The sequence below is a fragment of the Seriola dumerili genome, unplaced genomic scaffold (genome assembly GCF_002260705.1).
Source record: "Seriola dumerili isolate Sdu_G_001 unplaced genomic scaffold, Sdu_1.0 BDQW01000468.1, whole genome shotgun sequence".
In the NCBI taxonomy this organism is placed as follows: Eukaryota; Metazoa; Chordata; class Actinopteri; order Carangiformes; family Carangidae; genus Seriola; species Seriola dumerili.
The window spans coordinates 508268-531193 of record NW_019174723.1 but is presented as its reverse complement, the minus strand read 5'-3'; the positions used below and the strand labels follow the sequence as shown (position 1 = coordinate 531193).

General features: G+C 41.5%; 1 protein-coding gene across 13 annotated transcripts in view; it reads left to right on the top strand.

Annotated features, from left to right (window-relative positions):
- rap1gap (RAP1 GTPase activating protein) overlaps window positions 1–22926 on the top strand; it is a 43635-nt gene continuing 20709 nt past the window's right edge. For 10 of the 13 annotated variants that reach the window (XM_022763278.1, XM_022763283.1, XM_022763282.1 and 7 more), the window contains exons 1-3: window positions 1–80; window positions 10115–10150; window positions 20774–20867. In XM_022763278.1, coding sequence (XP_022618999.1) covers window positions 37–80; window positions 10115–10150; window positions 20774–20867 — 174 coding nt within the window. In that variant the 5' untranslated portion in view covers window positions 1–36. Of the gene's footprint in view, window positions 81–10114; window positions 10151–10587; window positions 11443–18691; window positions 18742–20773; window positions 20868–22926 lie in introns of those variants that run through there. The other 3 variants (XM_022763277.1, XM_022763285.1, XM_022763284.1) reach the window with 3 other exon arrangements.

Here is a 22926-nt window from a genome sequence, read left to right as displayed (position 1 = left end):
CTGAGTTGACTGACTCACTGCTATCCATTAGCCGGTATGCCGCAGAGAAAGAGGAGTTTCACTTTTGGAGCCTATGGAGGGTAAGAATGAATTTCCTGTAATAATCTGCTGAGAAACTAAACCTCTCCACAGCTCACATTTGTATGGTTGTGAGTGTTTGTTTGGTTGTCTGCCTCTGTCTCCCTGTTTGATGACTGTGCAGATTCTCTGTCTGTGTTTCTGCCTGCATGTTTGCCATGATATTTATCATAACAGCTTTTGTCTTAAATGTCTTAGTTGATATTTTTGTGGCTTTCTATTATAAATTGGACACGATAATGCTGCTGTTGCTGCTTGATGATGCATCACTAACAGCTGCATTCTGTACAGTCATGGTGAGGTATCAGACGTAGAAGCATAAACAAGATAAGGTGACAAAATTAACGGAGAGAAAAGTTACACAAGGTTCATGTTACAGGAAAGTTATTAGTGAGGCTGTGACAGAGGTGATGTTTGATGGTTGTGAGGCGTAGCAAACTGTACATATACTATAAATATATGCTGTCAGTCAGACATACAGCACCCAAAACACACACACAAAGATGTCACTGCATAGTTTGTTTCATGTGAATTCTCCATGCATTAACTTCTTTCTATGCTTGCCTCTGATATAACGTTAATTTACCGTTTATTTGGAATAAAAAAAGATACGTGCTGCATAGTTCACTGCGGTATGTATCTGCATTTGTGTGGCCCACTTCAGACTTTCCAGCAACTTAACAGTAGACACGCAGTCAGCAGAGTCTTTTTTTAATGGTCAAAAGGTGAACAGGTGCCCTGATGCGACTGCATGCCTGACTGCCTTTGCTCAAGGATATGTGTTGGAAGGTAGCCTCAAGAAAGTCTGGAAATATAACCATTAACTAACAACTAGTGCAGACACTAGTTACAGCTGGGTTGGGCTGTGCAGCAGTTTTAGTGTAGTAATTGATGTATGTATGTGGGCTGCTGGCCAAGTGGCGCCGGAACACAAATGCGCATGAATTATGGGTAGGAAGTGCATTCACAAGTGAGAGAACTTTGATAACGTTTTATTTCATGGGTCCACAGATTCCTAATAATTTAATGGGAAGTTTCTTGAAAAAAAAGTATATTACTTACTAATAATAAATGTTTAACTGCTTCACTTCATTTGCAAATTAGCATTGTCTTTAGCAGGCTTCCAGAGAGTCGACTTGAGCGTCCAATGACTTCAAGCCCTCTAATTCACCTCTAATTTAGCTGTTGCCAGTGCTAGCTGAGTTTCTGTCTTGAGTGAAGCCACCTCGTCCTCATTTGCAGATGTCTTCAAGCATGTTGCATTGGGCGTTAGCTTCATCTGTGTTACTGAATAAGCTAGCAGTTGCTTTGTTTGGTTCTGGTGGCATGATAAATAGAAATTAAACACACCCAAATGTAAAATAAGCCATATATAACTCAAGCTAAAATATTAAATCATAGTATTGCATTGGATTAATCAGTGTTTGAAGTATTTGTACTTGTCACAGACTTGCATACTCCACTGAAAGCCCCCTAGCCCCTTTAGTACACTTCTGATCTGTTAGTTCTAATTAATTTCTTGTTTAACCTGACTTTTAGTCAGTGCACAGTAGCTCAACTGGATATTACATACATATTACATATGTGAAGAATATAGTTTCCAATAAAAAAGAATAATTAATGTACATTTACTTGGGTTTTAAAGGAGGTTTTCTTTCAAGTAAATTGTTCCTATGATAAGAACCAAATTAAATATTTCTTTCTAGCAAACATCCTCGAAAGTGATTGAGAAATTGGGGAAGGTCTACATTAATGTTTTGGCATGAGCAGTTCTATTGGGCCACCGTGTCTGGATTCATCCTCCATTGTTTATCTCATAGTGGAGCAGTTGAGGAGTTGACAGTTTAAACCTCTTAGGGAAGCAGATCCACTTTCTATATGAAGCAAACAACTTTTCTGTTTTGTGTTTAGCAGCGGCCTTAAATGCCATTGTACTTGGCATTTCGATAGGTCAGCGTGATTGCTCACATCAGCGGGTGATCTGTAATACACTCTGCCCCCTGCATCACATTGGCATTCACTGAAGGAAACGCAGACCCTCTGTTCTCTGCAGATCGCTCTTTCTTTGACACAGCATGCTTCATAATTTTGGCATCAACTATGAATGGGGCTGCCACTCAGTTTGAACTGTTATGTGTTTGTGGGTTTTGTTTCACTTTTGGTTGGTTATGGTTCCTTTTCCTATTGCAGTACTTTTAACTGGCTATGTTGGATACTGTAATTTACCAGCAGAGATGTTACTTGGACAAATGTGACCATGATGTGGCAACACTGAGCTTTCATATCCTTTTAGTGACAAGTATGTGAAGTATTCCTGCTGCTTTTAAGAAAACACGCCTGTTGTCACATGAGAGATACTGTAGCTACTATACGTATTCCTGTTTGTCTACTGTGTAGCTCACAGTGACTACCTCCCCATAAACCATGAAATCATGGAACAAACACAGTTACAACCTGTGTGTTATAGACAAACTCAATCTCCCAGTGACAAGACCTTCAGGCAACGTGAACAATGATTCTGTATGTTATAGTGTCCCATAGAAAGACTGGAAGAATGCAGGTCAGCTCTGTTCAAAAACAACCAAGTGGAAAGCCCCATGTTGATGTAGTTGTATATGGCATTCTCTGGTCAGCTGATTTAATCACGTCATTTTTTTCAAGTAAACAAGACGCCAGCCCAGTGTTTCCCATTGTTAAACAGTTAATGGTAAATGTCCATAATAACATTGTCTGTATATATGAACAGATTATGGGTCATCTTTATCTCACGAATCAAGAATCCCCAATTGACTGTATCTGAGGTTGTTTTGTTTAGCTTGTGGCTCCCGCCAAATGGCATAAGAAATGTTTCATCGTTTGTATAAAATTATGTCTTTACGCTAATGAAATACTTTGGTTAATCTCACTCCTAGTTGTTTGAAGTTTTTTGCCTCTTTTTGATTTTGGATGATCTTGTGTCTAAGGCTTATTGTATTGAATGCTGTTCCATGGACAACAGGAAGAAAACACAGAAAGGGTCTTTTTGTTTGACAAAAGCAAATGTTTGCATGACAAAAGATGATTAGAGTGCAAGGCAGGGCTACTTGAGAACAGGAGGCCATTCAAGTACCTTTCCAAGGGCAGTGGCAAAACAAACAGGAGATGTAGGGCAACCAGAGGGCTCTTCAATTCCTACTCAGTCAGTTCACCTTGCATATTTACTTTGACATTCACATTCATATTCACAATAGCAAGCCATCTACGAAGAAGACTGGGGAGGGAAGGCATTGGGTAAGCTGCAGTTAATTATCTAATGCTCACCGAGCTGCCAATCGTTAACTTAACTTTGCCCTGATAAAAGAATAAAAACATAAGGGGTGTTTTATCACAGTCTTGCTTTTAAGTCCCCCTGTGCTCCATAGGTCCAGCTTGGCCTGCTCTGAACAGGTGTGTTGCTGCAGTCATGTCACATGGTTTAACTGCAACTTCATGCTTCATGACACAGTAACACCACAACAAATGGTGTAGAAAATAACCAAAAAGAGAGAAAAAGATGGTTCACTAGGTCACAATAAAGTAATTTATCTGGACACTGGTAATATAAGCCCCTGTAAAGTCACAGTATCACCAGATAGCAGTAAACAAGTCCTAAAGTAAAGTCCTTACGGAGGACATTTATTTAGGTTTGAATTTTTTTCTTTTCAAATGGAAATGAATACCTATAGTATCACCTGTTCTTCATCTTGCCAGTTCATCCGTAGTTGCTTCATTCTTAAGAAACAATTGGCCAAAAATATTTATATCTTGATGTGAACCAGATGATGTGCATTCAAACATGCAGGTCACAGTGAGTCATCAGCCTGACTCTGTCAACAATTCCTTTGACTTAACATTTACACACATTAACACAGTAATTCATTACAGATATGATGGCATAGCAAAATAGAGCACATTATGACACATTCCTAAATAAAAGTAACAACAGAAAACAAGGAGAGATACTCCAACACCTCCAAACTCCCACGTTAGGAGCAATAAAGGTACTGAAACCTGCACTAATTACACCGTCCGAATAACATCATTCTTCTGTGAGTCCACACATTTAAATAAGAAAATGACATCACATTTGTATTTAACTGGTTTAATGAAACCACATTGAGATAAATTCCATCACAAAGTAAAAGAACACTGATTGTGACACTGACAACAAAACAACAAAAAATAACATGTCATGTTTGTTTGTTTATGTAATAGACATTGCGCATGCTTGTCTTACTATATTTGTAGGGTCTCAAAACTCCCACTATACTTGTGGGGTCTTTACTTGTGGGGGTCTAACAGCATTGTGGGGACCGAACTACCGGACCCCAAAAAGTTTAAGTGGTTGTTTGAGGGTCAAGACTTGGTTTTAGGTTTGGGGTTAGAATTAGGTTTAGGTTAGGGTAAGCCATTCAGTTGTGAAGGTTAGGGTAAGGGGCAAGGGAAAGCATTATGTCAGTGACGGATCCACACGAATATAGTAAAACAAGGATGTGTGTGTCTTTTCATACACACTGTATTCTACTGTACTGTAGCTAAATGAGGACATTCAGCTACTTCATGCTCTTTTCTCTGTCAATGGGCTCATTCAGCCCCCACTGGGCTCAGATACATGATACAGTCTAGATCTGGTCACGTTCAGTTGTTTGACAATGTTTCTTATTACTACCCCGAGTGTTATTTTTAAAGAAATTGTTCAGTATTGCTCAAGGCCTTGTGTGTCTCTCTGTTTTTGACAGTACATTCAGAATGGCTAACAGCAAAGAATATGTGTTAATGTAGGTGTTAATGTGAGAAAGACCTTATTCTGAATAAAGTGAAAGGCACGTGTAATGTATCCATCCAGACATCCACCTTTCTTGTTTTTGCTGAACCAGTGTCTGTTTGGTCAGTCGTTCCACCTCTTTGGTCCAGACTGAAATGATGGGTTTCCCCAGAGGATTCATCCTACCGACTGGTGACCCCCGATTTTTCCTTTTTTTCTTTGCCTTTAGTAAAGTATATGGATGACAACTGGAAGGATTGCCAGTGAATTTTGTACACACATTTATGTCTCCCACAGGATGAATTGTAATTACTTTGATGATCCTTTAACTTTTTATCCACCGCTGCTAGAAACTCTTGAATCTAGTTTAACCCAAGTGGATTTTAATGCTATGATAATCTTCTAATGGTTATTTTCCTAGCTTTACTAGTACATCCAAATTTCGAATCAAAAGTGTATTCTACACTGGGTTGACCACAGGTAGGCTGTGTGACATTTTCACCTCTGTTTTAGTTGGAGAGTATTAAGCTCAAACTGAACAGCAACAAAGAACTTAAGTCAGCATGTTCTCAACTCGTGCTGGGTGAAATGGGTGTAACACTGACTGCTACTCCACCAGAATTTATTGTAGCTGTAGGGAAAAGAAATAATTTCTGTGCAAGCTGGGTTCTTGGATCATGTTCTTACCATTATTTTCACAGCATTAGTTAATACAAATGACTCTCATTTAAAACTTCTGTAATGCTACACAGCAGTGACCTTATACTTTTGTATGATGCCTCTTTTTCTAATGGATATTAATGTCAGATGGATATTTTCCAGTGTGTTTACATTCTTTAGTGTTTTTCTACTGGTGAGGGATCCTACAGAACGTAAATAAAACACACAGCACTTTTAAAAAGTGGCATAGTGAGAGTCTGTGGTGAATGGCTGGTCTAAGTGATCTTCCAGGTATGGTCATGGACATTTTAAGGTCAATTGGTAAGGGCTGTGTTGTTCTCCATTGGAATTATCCTAAATTTAGAGTGCTTCTTATATTTCAGATATAGAATTAGCACTGCTGCAGATTGGTGGCTAAACAACAAACTTGTTTGCTTTAAGCTGGATTTCCTCTGCCCTGCCTGGTGACCTACTTGCCACAAGCAGTGTTGCTGACTTCATGTGCACCACAGGCCTCAGCTCATTTCTGAAGTGAGGAAAATGTTTCAAAGTTTAGCAGGGGAGGAGGAAATTACGGGGCGCACTTAAAGTCAGATTAAGTTGAAAGAACTAATTGTGGCACGACTGCTGACACGGTGATGGCCCAGGGTTTCTGAGACCCGCCTTCAGCCTCCTTATCCCTCGCTGATGATTGTGTCCATGGCAACGAGCTTCTTCTTGATACCTAGCTGAGAGTGTAGAGGAAGCATGAAAAACAATTTGCCAGTATTTGGCTACCACCTACTGAGCTGTAAATCCTCTCCGCCATGTTACGTTTCTAAATGCATTTGTTTATCTTGTCTTGTCTTTTTTTTTTTTTAATAAAAACTAGGCCACACACTGTTTTCACTGTGCAAACATGAGTCATAACCAACAAATTCATTAGCACAGGAAAATTTGTTATAGCCTACTTTTGTCCACTCCACCCGTTGTTCTCCCAGAGAGGGACAGAGCATTCTTTGTCCCGCTGATAAGGTCGAGAGTTTTTCGCATCTCGCTGTTGTCAGCTCTCCCGCTTCTTCTTTATCTGTGCGCTGTCCAGCTCAGTCCAGGTTTGCTTTACTTTCATAATGAAATGTCTTTATGTCTCCCAGGGTTGAGTTAGATTTCCTGTTGATGGGAGAAGTGGTAAAGCATTTGAATGATTGTTGAGTGTATGACACATCTTTCCTGATCCCACTTGACACTTCACAAAATGTTTAGAAAAATTGAATTGGAATAAACAGTGACTCATACGACTGAAGGCGAGCAGGTTTACTTGTGGCTTCCAGCTTCTTCCTCCATGCTCTTGTCCCTTATCTGAAAACAACGGTCATCACACAGCTAACATACCCCTTCTTTAGCCTGTAGCAAGATGTCAGCCAAGTACAATATTTGTACGAGTGTGTAGACACATGTTTTAGCAGCTTAGCACAAAAGAGAATATAATGTTCATTTCATAATCTTAACAAATTGACCCCTTATCTGTCCCAGTATGTTGAAAGGAGGTCTCAGCTCTGGGGTATCATATTCTGTTTTGCTTTATTGCAAATTTCCTGTATTGGTTTTGCTATTTCAGTTTGGAGTTTTTATCCAATAATCTCACCACTCCCTCGTTGATTTCATTTTATGGGAATTCCATGAAACCTGAGAATGGGTGAGCAACACAGGATGAGGTTTAGAAAATGTTATTCTTAGTGATGCAGTACATATGAAAACAGCTTTGGCCTCCTCACACTCAGCTTCGCAAGAGCAGAGCCGACAGCCCTTAAGTATTTTGGCTCTCTCCTAAGGACCAGTATGCATTCCACTTAACTGCACACACATGACACAAGTCATCCTCAGTGAAACACTCAACACTGGTGGAAGATTTGAGATAGAGCTGCACCACCAAATCTACTTCACTGTCATTATAATGTCACATGGAGTCTTGGGGTTAACAATAAATGAGTGATCTTGAGCACTGAGGGGAATCAGGCGACGACCTACTGTAACAACATAAAGTCTGTTGGTTTGTGACTCCACTGTATAGTGAACAAATAAACCCCCCACAGCCTGCTTCCTCTCACCAACACCGTTTTCTCAGAAGGAGGAAGCTTAAGGCTTTCATTTATCTTTTGAGATTTTCTCACAGCAAAAGAAGAAGTACTAACGTTTTACTTTTGGTCCTAATGTTACCTCTTTGGGCATTCCCTGTAATCAATGACATTTAGAGGCATTTTTTTCATATGAATGAAAACAGAAGCTCCTTCTGTAGTCTAACTCGTGATTCTTCTGGCCATGACTCCAGGTCTGGCGATATCTGCTTGTCCATCATTTTGGTCCAAACTGAAATATCCGTCTGATGGATTGTCATGAAATTGTGTAGATACAATCTGGTGATCCCCTGACTTTTCTCCTAGGCGAGTTGGAGGTTTTAACTTTTAGTGAAACAACTACTGGATGAATTGCCATGCAACTGGGTTTAGACAGTCATGTTCCCGTCAGGATGAATTATAATAACTTCAGTGATCTTCCGACTTTCTATCTACTGCCACCATCAACTCAAAATTTCAATATTGTCCAATACTTTTGTTTATGCCTACATACCTGCTCCGTTAATGACACTCTGAGTTGTAGTTTGTGGTTAGCACACTGTGAACGTGATAGACGTTATACAGTACTTGGATGTTAAAGGGACTATTTGTAAGTTTTCTCTGCTGCCGAACAAGTTTTTTTGCTCAGAGCGGGTGGTGGTGATCACATGACAAGAGTTTCAGCCACTGTTGTCTTTATACTACAAGAAGTTATAATATGTCCTTTGAGCAGCGTTACATCTTCAGGGCAGAATGGAGGCTACAGTGAGTCGCTATCGGAAAGTGACAAGACGGGCCAGAGCTAGCTTGTTAGTGAGCTACTTCAGTCGAAAAAAAGACGTGATAGAGACAAGAGTACTAACATTGGCGTTGCTTTGCTGAGTAAAGGAATAAAGTTTGATGCTGAACTTGCAACGTTTCTTCTAGACTGCTATGTAAACAGCTGTTAATGCTAACGTTGGCTATGTAGCAATGGTAAAACTTACAAATAGCTCATCTAACATTATCATTGTGAGCATGTGATCACCCTGGTACATGCTTGTAGACTTTTAATCTTGGTTTTGGTTTTTACCCATATTTCTAATGCAGCAAGAGTGACACCTCTTTCCAGAATTGGTTGTTTGATCCTTCGGGTGTTGCTGCATCATGCAAGCTAATCATGTCCTGGAAAAGATGAGTAAGAGGTCTGAGCTCTGTCGGTGCTACAGACAGACACAGGGTGGACAGCAGTCTGAGGCCCCAATGGGGCTTGAAGGATGAATACAGTCATAGGAGACAAAATCAACACCATAAGAAAAAAAAAAACAATGTAAAATCAACTTAATAGCTTTGGGATTGTTTTTATTATGTATCTCCTTTCTGCTGTTTGGTGGTGTGTCAACCTGAGAATTTCTGAGAGGTCAACAAACAGCACCAGAGGCAGCTGCAGGAGCCCTGAGACACATACTAAACATTCCCATTCTCGTGTGTCACCACCACCAGCTATCACAAGGGGCAGGCCTGCAGCCATGAGTCACTCACTGGACAGCAGTTATCAGTGTCAAATAACTTTTGTCCCCAGAATCGTGAGGTAAAAATGCTGCATCTCAAGAGAAGCGGTGGCATGTGTTTATGTTTGTGATATTTCCTCATTAGCAGGGTCCTTTTTTGTGTGTTGGGTTGTTATCACCCTGTGTGGACTAAATATCATGATGAATGGCTTTCTGGTTGATGTTTGGTCCGGTAGTTTGTCGTGACACGAAGCTTGTATTTCTTCTGCACACACAGTGCCATCTGTTGGCAGAAACAGCATCCTGCGTTCTTATCTGTGGCACTCCCAACACTGCATCATCTGGCTATTGTTTCCACTGATTACCGCTCAAATCTGTTTATCCAGAGTGACTTAAGGAAAGATGATAGTTTATTCTCGACTGCTGCTGATTAATGAGACTCATAGCGCAGATTCAAACCAGGATAAGATTCATTTTGTCTCAGGAAACACAAGGCCAGTAATCATCCTTTCATCCTTGGAAATGCTACTTCAACAGATGGCAGGAGTTATTTCAGGGTAACCCAGCCCACTGCATATAGCCAACCTCTCTCAGTTCAGTGGACTTTTTATAAGTAGAGAGGATGGTCCATTATCCCTCTGCACTGTCCACACCTAAATTAGTCTGAGTAAACTTAGATGCATGCAGATAAGAACGAGGAAACTGTAAGTAAGTGTGGGAAGCAGTCATATGCCACCTGGTGCTGATGTGTTAGAATTTGTCATGTCTTTCTTGCTAATATGACTTATTGTGTTTTTTTTGTGATGTTGTTAGCATTTGGCTGACTTTTGATGTTGTATTCCTCACCTTGTTCTCATAGACTTTGAAATGGTAAAATTTTTAGACAATATTATTTTTTTTTGACACATTAACTCCAAACAAAGACAATTTGAATGTCATGACATTGAGTTTTAACTCATAGGTAGTTAGTACTGTTTATAATAGCTGTTTATCACTGTGTTTTTTTCCAGAGTGGACAAGACATTCTCCAAGGCCAGAAGCTTATGGTGAGTTATTCTGTGTCTGTGTTCTTTGAAAATCTAAATTATGACACAAAAGCACTTAGAGACTAAATTGTCCTCTAAGTTGTAAATTGCCTAAAATTCATGGGTTTTTTCATTTAAGTAAACACTTTGGACTACAGTTCTCTCTGGAGTGGCGTTCAATGTCATTGCCTCAGACTGGCCTTGTAGGTGTTAAATGTGTGAATCAGTCAACTGAGTAGAATGTAACTAAGATGAATGTGCCAGTAAAAGGTAGAGCAGATGGGCAGCAGTGGGGAAACAGATACCCACTCCATCCTGCCATTTCTGCAGTGCTGGCAAGGTTGACGTACTGCTGTGTGTGGCACGTGCAGACAGGCAGGGAGCCGAGCATGCACACCTCCTGCCACTGCAGATAGACCGCTCTGTTTCTGAGAGCTATAGGTGTGGTGGCACGAGAGTCTGGCCCTCAACCCCCCCTCTCTGTCTGACTGCAGCAGGTTAAACAGTGCTTCGCTGCAGTATCATCGGCTCCTTCCCTCTGGAATACAGATACAGGGGGATCTCTTTTACCAGCCAGGCCTGCGTTACACAGCAATGACTGGGGCTTGTTTGCGGAGACTGCAGATTGACTGTCGGGCTACTACTGCAACAAACCGCACCTCACGGTAAAGGAGAAGACAAGCGATACTGGCGGGAAGTAAAGATGAAGAGGAGAATCTATAAGAGGATATAAAACAGCACAGGAGAGAAAAGACTTGTGGGCGTGAAGAGGAGGAAGAAGGATAAAGGAAGTGAGTGGATGAGGTGACGTGACAGGAAGAGAAAGAAGAGAATAGTGAAGTGTGATGTCTGCAAAACAAAATGCATGCAGTGTTCAACAGAGTCACATTTGATCTTCTCAGCCATGTTCAAACAAGGAGGAATTCCACAGCTTGATGAATTTGGAGGATCCTTCCCACTGTTAATAGAACTTGAATTACATCACATAATCATCTGTGTTCATGCTCAGCAGGACAGATCAATTTCTACAGCGCAAGTGGCATCAGATATTTCACAAACAGCTGTTTTTAGAGACGATTCTTTGCTATATTTAGCCTAAGGACAGAAGTTAGATTAAAAAAAAAAAAAAACTAAAAAATCTACAAACTTGGAGAGCCAAAGTCAAAATCTTCCTTCAGGTACTGTGTGTTGGACAGGATGTGACTGGAAATTAGAGCAGTGGGCTAAAATCTCCCGACAGCAAAACTTTAACAGAGCAACCCTGCAAAAATGCCGTGCTCCCCTTTCCGTATTGGAAGGCCAAAAAAATTCTGGTGAGTTTCCTCTTAACCTGCCTTAAGATAGTTTTGATGATAATTGCATGACCCTGCAAGGAAACGGAATAAGGATGTAATGCACCTGCCCAATGTGTGCACTCCTCCGAAACTGTCCCATGCCAATATTCAAGAAATGATTCATGAGGCCGAACTTTGTGTATCAGCAGTATACTAAGGATTATCTATATCATTTCATTATCCCACTTTTGCATTGATGCTTTGTTTGATCATTTAGAGGTAATACGTTGTCAAAACAATGTATATGTGCCCCGTGAGCGATGACACCCAATCTGCTTCATGTGTTTGATGTTTCGGTTTTTATCCCTCAACTCTTGTCGTTGATTAAATGTTAAATGATCATCTTCCATCCGGTCATTGTGGGTCATACACAATAAACAGATGATCCTCAAGCCACGTCTCGGCTCTCTGCGGGGAAGGCCTGTAATTGGTTGTAATCCTGTCTTGCTAAGCTCCCCTGATGGGTGGAAATAGGAGAGGAGGGTTTGTGTGGATAATGGCTATACTGAGATGTTGTATAAGAGCCTCTCTCTCTCTCTCTCTCTCTCTCTCTACTACACACATGGAAACATATATCCAGACACAAAGTGCACTCTGCCTCTTTGTCCCCGCAGCACGATGGATTATTGTGGCAGGCTGTCCATTGTATAACTTCCTGCCCATTCTTTGAAACAACTTGGCCACTGATCCCACAGCGTTATCCACCTGACCTTCATGCAGGACAGGTCTGCAGTTTTGAACCACTTTTTTTTCCACCAAGGAAGAATTCAGGCTAGATGTTTTAAAAACTTGAAAACTTGAAAAGAGCAAGGAACCTTTTCTCTAAACTATCACACTAATTTTGTATCTTGAAAAAAAATATGTGTTTTTATTAAGAGGATGGTTGTGTTGGTGTTGGTTCATGACCTCTGCCCTCTAGTGGCAAAAGGTGAGAACATGCATAGTGCAGGTGCATGTGTATAATTTAATAATTAAATAATAATAATAGTAATAATAATAATAATAATAATAATAATGAGGTTGGATTAACTGGCAAATGCAAAATCTCAGAGACTTTTCCTCATGTGGCAGTTTTGACAGTGTTCCTTTTTTCTTTCTTTTACAGTTTTTTCTCAGTAGATAATGGCAGTCCAAAAACAGGTTATTTTAATTCTGATGAATGACCTTGCTATTTATTCCAAATTGTGTGATGTGACTCCTCATTCTATTTTTATAAAGCTGTCTAAATTCTAGGCCTATTTCATCCTTTGTGTCCTGCCTCTGCCCATAAACACTTAAGAGGTGTCACTGTAAACACTCCTCTGTTTGTGTTCACTCATTTCCCATGAGATGTCACTCTGCATCGTCCTCAGTCTGTCTCGTCCGCACATGCGCTCACCCTGCTTCGTAAACACGAAGCCGGCCCGGGTGTCAGTTTGCTTGTGCACGCTCATCTGTGTACGTCAAGCTGAGTTGTCTGGAAAAGCGGACATAGTGGGATAGCAAACTGTCAAGCCCAATCAGGCTATACTGGCTCTCTGTGAGTCTCCTGCTGTCTAACTAAATATAGCGCCAAAGTGACAAGCTCGCCCCTGGTTCTACCCGTCTCAATAATCCAAATCCTAACATGTCATCCACCATCCCGCACCGGCACAAGATGCCTTAAAAAACATAAAGCTCAGATGACAGCAGACCGTTGAGACGAGTGCCTGGGAAACGTTGACTGGACATTTCTCTTTTATTTACTTTATCTGATTCTTGGAGCTTTTCTGTGGCAAAGTTGTTCTGCCAGCTTTTTTTTTTTTTATTATTTTCTATTTTTTCAAGGTTCACTCCTTTTCCTTCTGTTGCAGCTGCAGGATCTTCTGGTTTGGAAGACAGACAGGGCTTCAGGTATTGAAGAGGAAGCCGAGGTCTTTATTCCGTGTGTGTTTGTGAATGGGTATATCCCTGAGTATATATCTGGGGATGTGTGTAACCATTGTGGAGCCTGTTTATTGACGCTTGTCATGCAGAGGATGGTGTGTTAAGCCAGTGTGAGGAAAAGGGTTGAGTCCAGGATTTTATGTACTGTGCTCGCATGTTGCTTTTTCTCTCTCATGGGAGAGGAAATTCTTGCCTGGTCAAAATCTTTTGAACTGCTCTGTTGGTTGTTCTCATCTTGATTGATAGGAGGGACGTGCACTTCATCAAACCGTATACACCAGTGGCTCTAATACCAAACACAAAAGAGCTCAGAATGATCCCACGGTGACTTTCTGTTGTTGAAATGGCACATCTGCATTGCTGTGATTTCCCCAGGGGGCTTGTTTCCAAGGAAATCTGGACAGTGATATTGTGAGAGATAAGCAAGCCAGGAATCAGGAACTATTGGTGGAGTGGCCATGCTTTATTCAAAAAGACCTGCTGTGCCCGGCCTTTTAATGCATACTGAATATGGCCAGCTGTGAAGGGAGATGTGAGCTCCAGAGAACCCATAAAGGAATCTGCTCACGCGTCAGATCCCACAGGCATTTTATTATTTATAATTCCTAGCATGTAGCATTTGATTGTACAGCCCTTTTGTTAATTATTACCTTGAATACAGCCCGATGACATAAAAACATGCTCATATCTTCATGTGAAAACAGCCAGTGTTTTCTAGTGTCTTGATAAGAAAAGCTAAATAGGATTTCCATATCTGCCTGTTTGAATAAAAGGACTTTTAGAGGTACAGTTCCCTTGGGAACAAACAGCCTCTCGCACTTATCTGCTTTTTGAATTTTGTCCAGTATTTGCGTTTGCCTTGATTGTGGCAGCACTAACTTTTATGGTTGTAGGACAAAAGGCCCTGATGGTGCAGCGTTTTCCAAAACAGACTGGGGAAAGTCATGAAGTTGTTTTTTGTTGCTTCCCCCTGCCAGCCAAATGGAGACCGACTCAAAAGATTGTATAAATGTTATGTTAAATACTACATACATTTATCTAGCAGACGCTCCACCAAAATAAAAGACTTTTGAGAGGAAATCACATCTTTTCATCTGGAAAGATTGCCTTTGAGGGTCAAAGTGCAACCATATACACTCAAAAAAAAGTAACTGATGCAAGCGTCACTCAGAGAGATGGTTTCACAGCAGGGACAATCATCCTCCCGTTTGTGCTTCAGGTCAGCGTGAGGGGGTTGGGAGGGATGGGGCAGAGAACAGGGCAATTCCAGGGTCTATTTATGTGATAATTCACAGCACATGTGTTCCTTGTATCTCAGGCTGTTGGAGAACTGATGACAGGCAAGGCAGCAGGTGCTGCTACTTCATGATGAATTTGGGAAAATCGGAACAAGGAGACCGGCTCCTAATGTGTCAGCACTTCACTGTTATCATTGTAATATATGAAGACACAGGGGGAACAAGATCACGGAGCAGCATAGCTGAAGGTGCTGGTGTCCGACCGCTGAAGCTAAATTTCACACATTTTATCAACAGTCAACAGTATAAATAAATTATGTTTGGGGCTGTCGACAGCGCTTATAAATTAATTGAGGTCAAACCTGCGGTTAGGCGGTAAGTAGGTGGATGCTGACATGGAGGTGAAGTTATATTACTCAGACACCATGAGAAATATCCATTTTAATTTATTCCCGATACAGAATTTAACCTTTTATAAGTCACACCAGTGGCCTGGCTCTGGGGATGGCAATGTTGGTCACTACTTTGGTCCAGACTGAAATATCTCAACTATTGAGTGGATTGTGCTGAAATTTTGTATAGAGAAATGTACTGACTTTGGTGATCCTAGTGCCACTATGAGGTTCATGTTATTGGTTTTTAGTGAAATATCTTGACAACAATTGAATCGATTGCTGTAAAGTTTGGTACAGATACTCTGGGGTGCCCAGAAATTTTACCACCAGCAGGTTGGCATTTTTGTTTTATGGTGAAATGGGAGAAAAAATTGTTGGTTGAATTGCCCTGAAATTTAGTTCAGACAAATATAATACATTATGTTCCCCTCAGGATGAATTAATAGCCTTGTCCATCCCTTTACCTTTCAACTAGTGCCACCATCAGCATAAGTGAATATGGTAAACATTAGTTTAATTTAAATCAAGATTCAAAGGCTGGTATGACTCTGTCTCTGTTTAGTTGACCCACCAGCAGGGGAGAATCTACCGCGAGAAAAAGAGATTGTAGTTAACATCATCATAAACATGCTCATCTGTCATATCTGCTTTAAGGCCCCCCTCTCATGTTGCCCCATTACCCAGTTCAAAACAAGGCATTTAAAAAAAATGCTGCATGATTATCAAACCAGTTACAATCACGGTCACAGTGGGATTCAGGTGTACTGCAGAGAAATCATGGTGGGGATGTAAAGTTTCTTCAAAAGTTAGGAAGCAGTTGGCACTCCTACTTTGCCTTGCAAACAAAGCTTGGGCTTGATTAAACACAGCCAATTTGTTTAAGAGTGACTGGGGGCGGGTTTTAACAAATCTCAAAACAGCAGGAGAACGTTCAGACCCACTATGTCCAACACTCTAAAATCTTTCTATTGCTTTAATTGTTTTATTTACTTCAGTGATAAATCAAAACGATAGAAACATTTTCACTGTAAAACAAAGAGAGTGCACAGTCTGTGAAAAAAAAGTAAGATTCGTCCCTATTTAAAAATGACTAATATGTTTTTATAATGATTATTTGTTCCTTGTGTCTGTGGGAAAATGCAGTTTAAAGCGAGGACAGTAAAGTCTGCTGGAACGGTGACTTCATGTACAGTCACGAGAGAGCTCATAAATTCAGCGTTGTTTTGCAGTCAACTCCTGCGGCTGCAGTTCCCCGCCCCCCTGTCCCCTTCACCCCCCCCTCCATGAGGTCCACCACCGCTAATTAAATCTCAACCTGTGGGAGACACTCAGTGGTTATGCATAAATAACCATTCATTCATATTTCAGAGCAGCAGCCATCTTGCCTGCCGGAGACCTCTGACATGCTGCGGGTGTATAATGTGTCTGCGATTGGAGACCTGAACCTTGAACTGGCCTTTGTGGTCACTGGCTGGTCACACACTCAGCCTCCCACTCACACACACGTGATGCAGATTACGTTCTTTGCTGCTTGCTGCATGGGCTTATTTTGGATCTGAAGGAACTCTCACTTTTATTTGTATAAATTCAAATGTATTACTGAAACTTGACGAGCAATGGACACATAGTTGCTGACTCTTGATTTTTTTGCTCTAATCCTTCGGGAATTACAGGATCCAGGTAACTTTGGCCATTATTCCCGCTTGTGTCTCGAAGGGTGTAGTGTTATTATTTAACTTGTCTTGGGTGAGAAATAGCTGCTAAGAAGCTGAAATTGAGAGACTGTGGGAGATGGGGAAATTTCAGGACAGCAGCAATTCTCAGAGGACATGGTGTGAGGGCAGGAGGGGAGGGGGCCACAGGCCATTTCACCAGGCTAATGGGATGGGAATCCCTGGCAGCGGGGCCGGTCGGAAAGGGATTTACTGTGGGATTCTGCAGGAGACACTGGAGCAGGGAGGACACTATCAATTTAAAACCAACTATCCTCCTCCACACGAGATAAAAATAAAGCTCTTCGTGGCTCAGGATTTATTCTTGCTCTGCTGTTGTTGTGTTATTTCATCAGCATACAAGAGTCCTCAGTGAGGTCCCAGACTGTTGTTCTAAATGCATGTGGCTTTGATTTGATAGGAACCAGCTGCAATGGGCCATGTTAAAACGCCACTCGGTGCTAATCAGATTTTAAGCAGGACATTTAAGCGAAATCTGCCTGCTCTTATCCGATAATCTGTTTTCATCTATAAGCACTATTGACAAAGCCCTGACAGACATGTTCTTTTTTTTTTTTAACCCCTCACTTCCTGGTTCTCAGCTCTTCCAAACAAAACTGAACCCCATATATACCATCTGCAGCTCAGGGTTAGAGACTATTGTCTCATCACAGGAGGACGTCTCAACAAATCACTGCTAATCTGGTCATTGTTAAAGTTTTGTTCAGTGACATAATACAGTTTTTTTTACTAGTAAGCTTTGGACAGTGAGAGGATCATTTGGGTTTGTTTATCACAATACACAGCTCTTGATGGTGCACAGTATGAGGACTGTGCTGTAATCCCTTGTTATCTTTTCATGTCTGACACATACAGTACACACACACACACACACACACACACACACATACACACACACATGCACACAAATACACACGCATTTACTTTACTCCTAAGGTGTTCTCTGAGAAGCTGTCAAAGGAAAGCAAAGATGAGGCGACGCTCTCACTGCATTAGAGTATTATTTAGCAGGGATTTAACAGGAAAAGGCGCTACTAGTGACAGTAGTCACAGGTCTGCTGGGAACTGTAGATGGTAGCTTAGTGGAACGCACATGTTCACTGGGGATTGAATGAGACTCATTACAGTAATTAAAAACCGTTCCACACATGCTTTCTCACCCTGCACAATGAGCACAATGAGCATTAAGGAGGTTGTGATGTCTGTTCATCTTTGGGAGTGTAATAACCTTGTTCAAGTCATATCATAATGAACATGAATGTGCATGTAAGTGTTTGTTTTTTTTTTGTTTTGTTTTTTACATGTGTGGCTGATGTGGTTGCCACAACAACAGCCCCAGCTGGCTCGTGAGGCTGGATTGAAGGCAACCCCCGTTACCCTAATCCTCCCCGCTTTCCCTTCTCTTTCTGAGCGGCAGACTGAAGTTGTCCCCTAAATAAAGGGTGGGGGAGGGTCTCCTGCTTTCACGGCGATAAGCATGGTGTGCTGGTGGTCGGGGGTCGGTGTGTGGTTTAGAGTTCGGGGGTCTCGGACAAGTAGCCTACCGGATCATGTGTGTGTGAGGTTGAGAACAAGAGACATAGGGGATGCAGATGGAGGAAGTGACAATTGAAGAGCGCATATGTGTGAGAGAGAGAGTGAGTGGGAGGAGAGAGAGAGAGTGAGGGAGGAGAATCAACGGCAGAGAGGATGCTCACTGAGAGTGTGCGACGGTCCGAAGAGCTGAGAGTGAAGCCAGCAGGTGAGCGACTGATGGGAAGCAGCAAGTGAGCTGACTGGACTTGCAGAGAAAGAGAGAGAGAGAGAGAGAGAGAGAGAAGAGTGGACGGAGAGAGAAAGAGGGAGTGAGAGAGGAGATAACTGTGAACGAGAGAGGGAGAAGGAGGGGGAGAGAGGAAGTGAGACGCTTAAGTAGAAGAGAAGCGTAGACTGTGAGTCATCTGCCTGAGTGCTGGTCACTGTCCGGACTTCCCAGGGAGCACCCAGCGCACGGCTGCCTCTGTGTGAGTAAGTTTGCCGCTCCGCTCCACGCAGGACGTCAGGTCATCCACATGACACGCTGTGACTTCTTCACACAGCTGATTTCTGTGATGCGTTGCTAACCAGCTGGGGTGTGTTATGTAATTTGTTGTGGTGTTGGGATGAAGCCGTGGCTTAGTGCTGCAAACTGATCTGGAGGAGGGCTTACATGGTAAAGCTACACAGAGGAGGCAGGTGTAAGTAGTGCACCACATGAGGAGTTTGTAATGGACAGGACAGGACATTTCCTCCTTTGATGTGTTTGACTGCTGCTTATTCTTTGCCGGAGTGGGATATAGGTTTGTGTCTTGTCACCAGTTTATGCAAATTATTATTTACTATGTTTAGTACTGTATCACTCTGGGCACAACACATTAAGAGTCTTTTGTAATATAATGCAACATCTATCTTTAAACCAACTGTTAGAAAAGAAAGCATTTCCCTTCTCATAAATAAGTCAGTGTGTATGTCTTGTGTGTGCCCTGCATCCATCTATTGTGCATCAGCTCTAATTAAGAGTTCAGGGCAGCTGATGCCTTATCGTGTCCTGCTCTCCCACGGGAGAGCTGCTGCTGAGGCTCCTCACTTTGCCTTGTTCATGTTTATTGAACCAACTGAGAGAAAGGCTCGTAGTCACTATTGCTCCCGGTTACATTTGGATGATGCAGGACCTTTCCTTGATTGAAGATCCATTTGTTGTGTAATATCATTGGTTAATGATTCATGCTTCTCTTTTTATATTTGACTCACTGAGTAAGTCAGCGAACATGAAAATAGATTTCCGTCTTATCCTCAGCACCAGACCAACAGACCTCCATACATTCACTCATATAAATAAATGCTGTGTCAGTGTAGGCAGACTCATTTCACTACTTACCTTAGAAAATGATTCGTTTTTGAGTTCAAAGTCTCATTGAGTAATTAAATGCACTGAACAATATTTCTCTATACATGGAGTTTGATGCCTTTTGCCCCCCCCCCCCGAATACACAGCACTCTTTAGAGCACAGAGATACGAATCATATTTCACTATGGCTGCTGTAGTCTTCTTCGACCAACACAAACAGCAATATACATATTTCACTGTGCATCGTCGCAAAGCTTCATGACCATCTCAGGTCCACTTTCATACTGATCGATCACTTTGTGTATTTGAAAGAGATTGAATTAATCAAACAAATTGAAAGCCTGCTGTGCAAACCAGCCAGTTGTCAGTGTCAATAGGGCAGCATATTCAGCTTCGATCAGGGATCCTGTGGGGATAAAGCCATCCTGGTAGAGATATTGAGTTTAGAGCAAAGGATGCGTGACAGTAGTGTGGCGCAGTTTTTCATTTGCAGCGTGTTACTCTCTTGGGTTCGAGACAAGAGACGCTCTGTTTGAATAATTGTGAAACTAAAATCGTGCCCCTAGATCCCCGAGGTGTTGGTGATTAGCAGTTGATGCAGTAAAAGAATTGAAGAACCTCCACAGTGGAATATGATTTGACATCTTCTGGGAATTATTTTTCCAGTCAGATATAACTCGCATGTTCCTGCTCAGTTATGAGAGGGAAGATTTTGGACTTGACATGAATGAACTTTGAAGTGGGGAAAAGCATCTGGGCAGTAGGTTTAAGCCTCTATCACTACGGCAACTGCATATTAGACAAAACAGTCAATTCCCTGTGAGAAAATAAACCATAACTACAGTTCCTGACTCAACCAATTGCATCTGTTGTCTGCGTTTCAAAGTGTTTTAAAAATTTCACTAAAACTAAAACTTTTCACTTTCTAGAGACACATAAAAAGAACAGATCAGCAGCACTGAAGATCATTTAGTTAATGAAAAAAAAAAGAAAAGAATAACAAGAGACCCTCACTTTCTCGGCTTAAGGCCATTGCAGCGCCTCAGACCACCGGTCCATACAAATGAGACCAAGAATATTTCCTGAGGCATTAGCTTTTATTGTCCTCTTGCTCCGTCTCAGACTGAGTGACCTTTTCTGACTGAATCTTCTCTTGCATCTGTCTGATTGTAGGAAACATGATGGGAGTGACCCCCGGATTTCTACAACACTAGAGCCCCAGCTGTTCCAGCCTACACTCCCATACACCACCTCACCATTCCACAAGGTAGGAGGAGAACGAGGGGGTGGAGTTGAGTTTACACTTTAACCCCTGACCTTATCGCGTGGACCTCTGTGTGACCTTTGTTTCTGTGATCTTTGTCAGGGGTCTCTGCTCATCTTGTCTCTACACCTGCTTCTGTCCGAATGCACTCGCACGGTGCTCTGTCTGTATTTAATCTCTCATGACTGTATTAGACCCGGACTTTCTCCATACAGTGTTACTTTGATTCTTATTCTTGTCTTCTTTTGTTTGACTTGTGTAATTAGAGTGCACAGAGCTCCGTGTCTTGGATAATTATGTTTGCCTGATTCAATTAATAGAAATCTATTTTTAGCTTTTATTCTGACAATTTCTCAACCGCAGCCTAACAAGTCTGACTCCATCAAAGCAAACAAAACACAGCATGTCTGAGCAAGTGTCGTTCTTAAACCGAAAAGGCAAACTTCTTCGCCCCCATGATCATCCAGGATGTGTCACCAAATTGGAGAATTGGTAGGTTCAATTGTTATCCAGCTGTTTTTATGTCATCATCCTAAAGAAGGAGCCAGCTTTACTTCAGTGTCAGTAAAAAATAATCAACCTGAAATCTTTTTTCAGGATTTTTATAAAGACAAGCTCAAATTTGCTGGTTTCTGCTTCCAAAGTGTATTTTTTAGCTTGCGATACATTTTCTGCCTCAGACTTTATACGATTCACTGCAAGAGGGTCTCACTCAATTAGTCTCCAGTTCACTAAAACAGTTTTAATGATTTTTCTGAGATTTTCAGTATTTATGAAGCAGCTCTGTTATTCTTCCTCTGCAGTGGAAAACATAAGAGGAAAGTGCAAGCTGTGATTTTAGACGCAAAATATAAAGGCTAGAAAATGAATTTGATTGAGGAGGAAATCATTTCAATCCATTTGGGCTGCCACAGCCTCTATCAAGTCCATCTTGCTGTCAGAATCTTCATGCCTACCTTTGGCATGTCTTATCATTATAAATGAGCCACTGGCCTGAAAAACCTGCCAGGGATATTTTGAGAACTTAGAGACTGAACAAAGCTGCGCTCTGTGGTGATTAAAAAGTGGATACAATCTCACTCATGCCAGATTGGTTTCATAAGGTCTCTCACACTTTGGACGGGGGGCTTAAACTTCCCCTCAATCTGACTTGATCTGAGTAGAGCAGAGGGAGTTGGAAGAGAAAGGGATTAAAGGAGAATTTGGAGAATGGGTTGTTTAACTGTCACTCCTGATCCCTGCAGCACACACCATCTGTAGGTGCCTCAGACTTACTAGTTGCAGCTAGTCAGACATGAGGAGAGGATTTGTGACACTTGTGTGCGCCTGCAGATTTCCATGACATGGAAGCCAAATATAGCCAGTAAAGGCACCGCTGAATTCATGGATCATAGCATTTTACCCTGTTTTTCTGCACATCCTAGAGGAGTAAGAGCGGGAAAAATGTATTAAATGTGGATTTTATAGTCAGACAGATGAAAACACTTGACTTTCCTGCACTTTAAAGGGTGTCAGCAGCAGTTTAAATACAGTCATATATAATATTAAACCTACCTCTTTCACCCCATTTTATTCAACCCCTTCAATTTGGAATCTAGAAAGGGGGAACATATCTGATGAGGATATTGAGGGACATCATGATAATGTGATGTACTGTAGTATAATAAGGGATTAGTGGGGCAAGACTCAGAGGAACGTATCACTTTAATCAGAGCCCTGTGAAAACCAGGTCAATCTGCAATTAACCCCACCAGGTCTTATGGTCACTGCCTAATTCAAACAACACTACAGTACTGTCATATTAATAATGCTGCATATTTCTGAGAGAAGTAACACAAACACATCATTTTCAGAGGATCCTGCATAACATACTTAAATCAACAACTGCGGTATACACACACATTAACCTTTGATATAGCACGGTCCAATGCTCATGGACAGTGTTTCCTCACTTATAGTAGGGAGGGGTTCCTAATGCAGACATGCATGGTGCTCATTCAAACCATAAATGCCAGCAGGTGAATTACAACCTGAGGGGAAAGTCATACGGACTCGGGATACA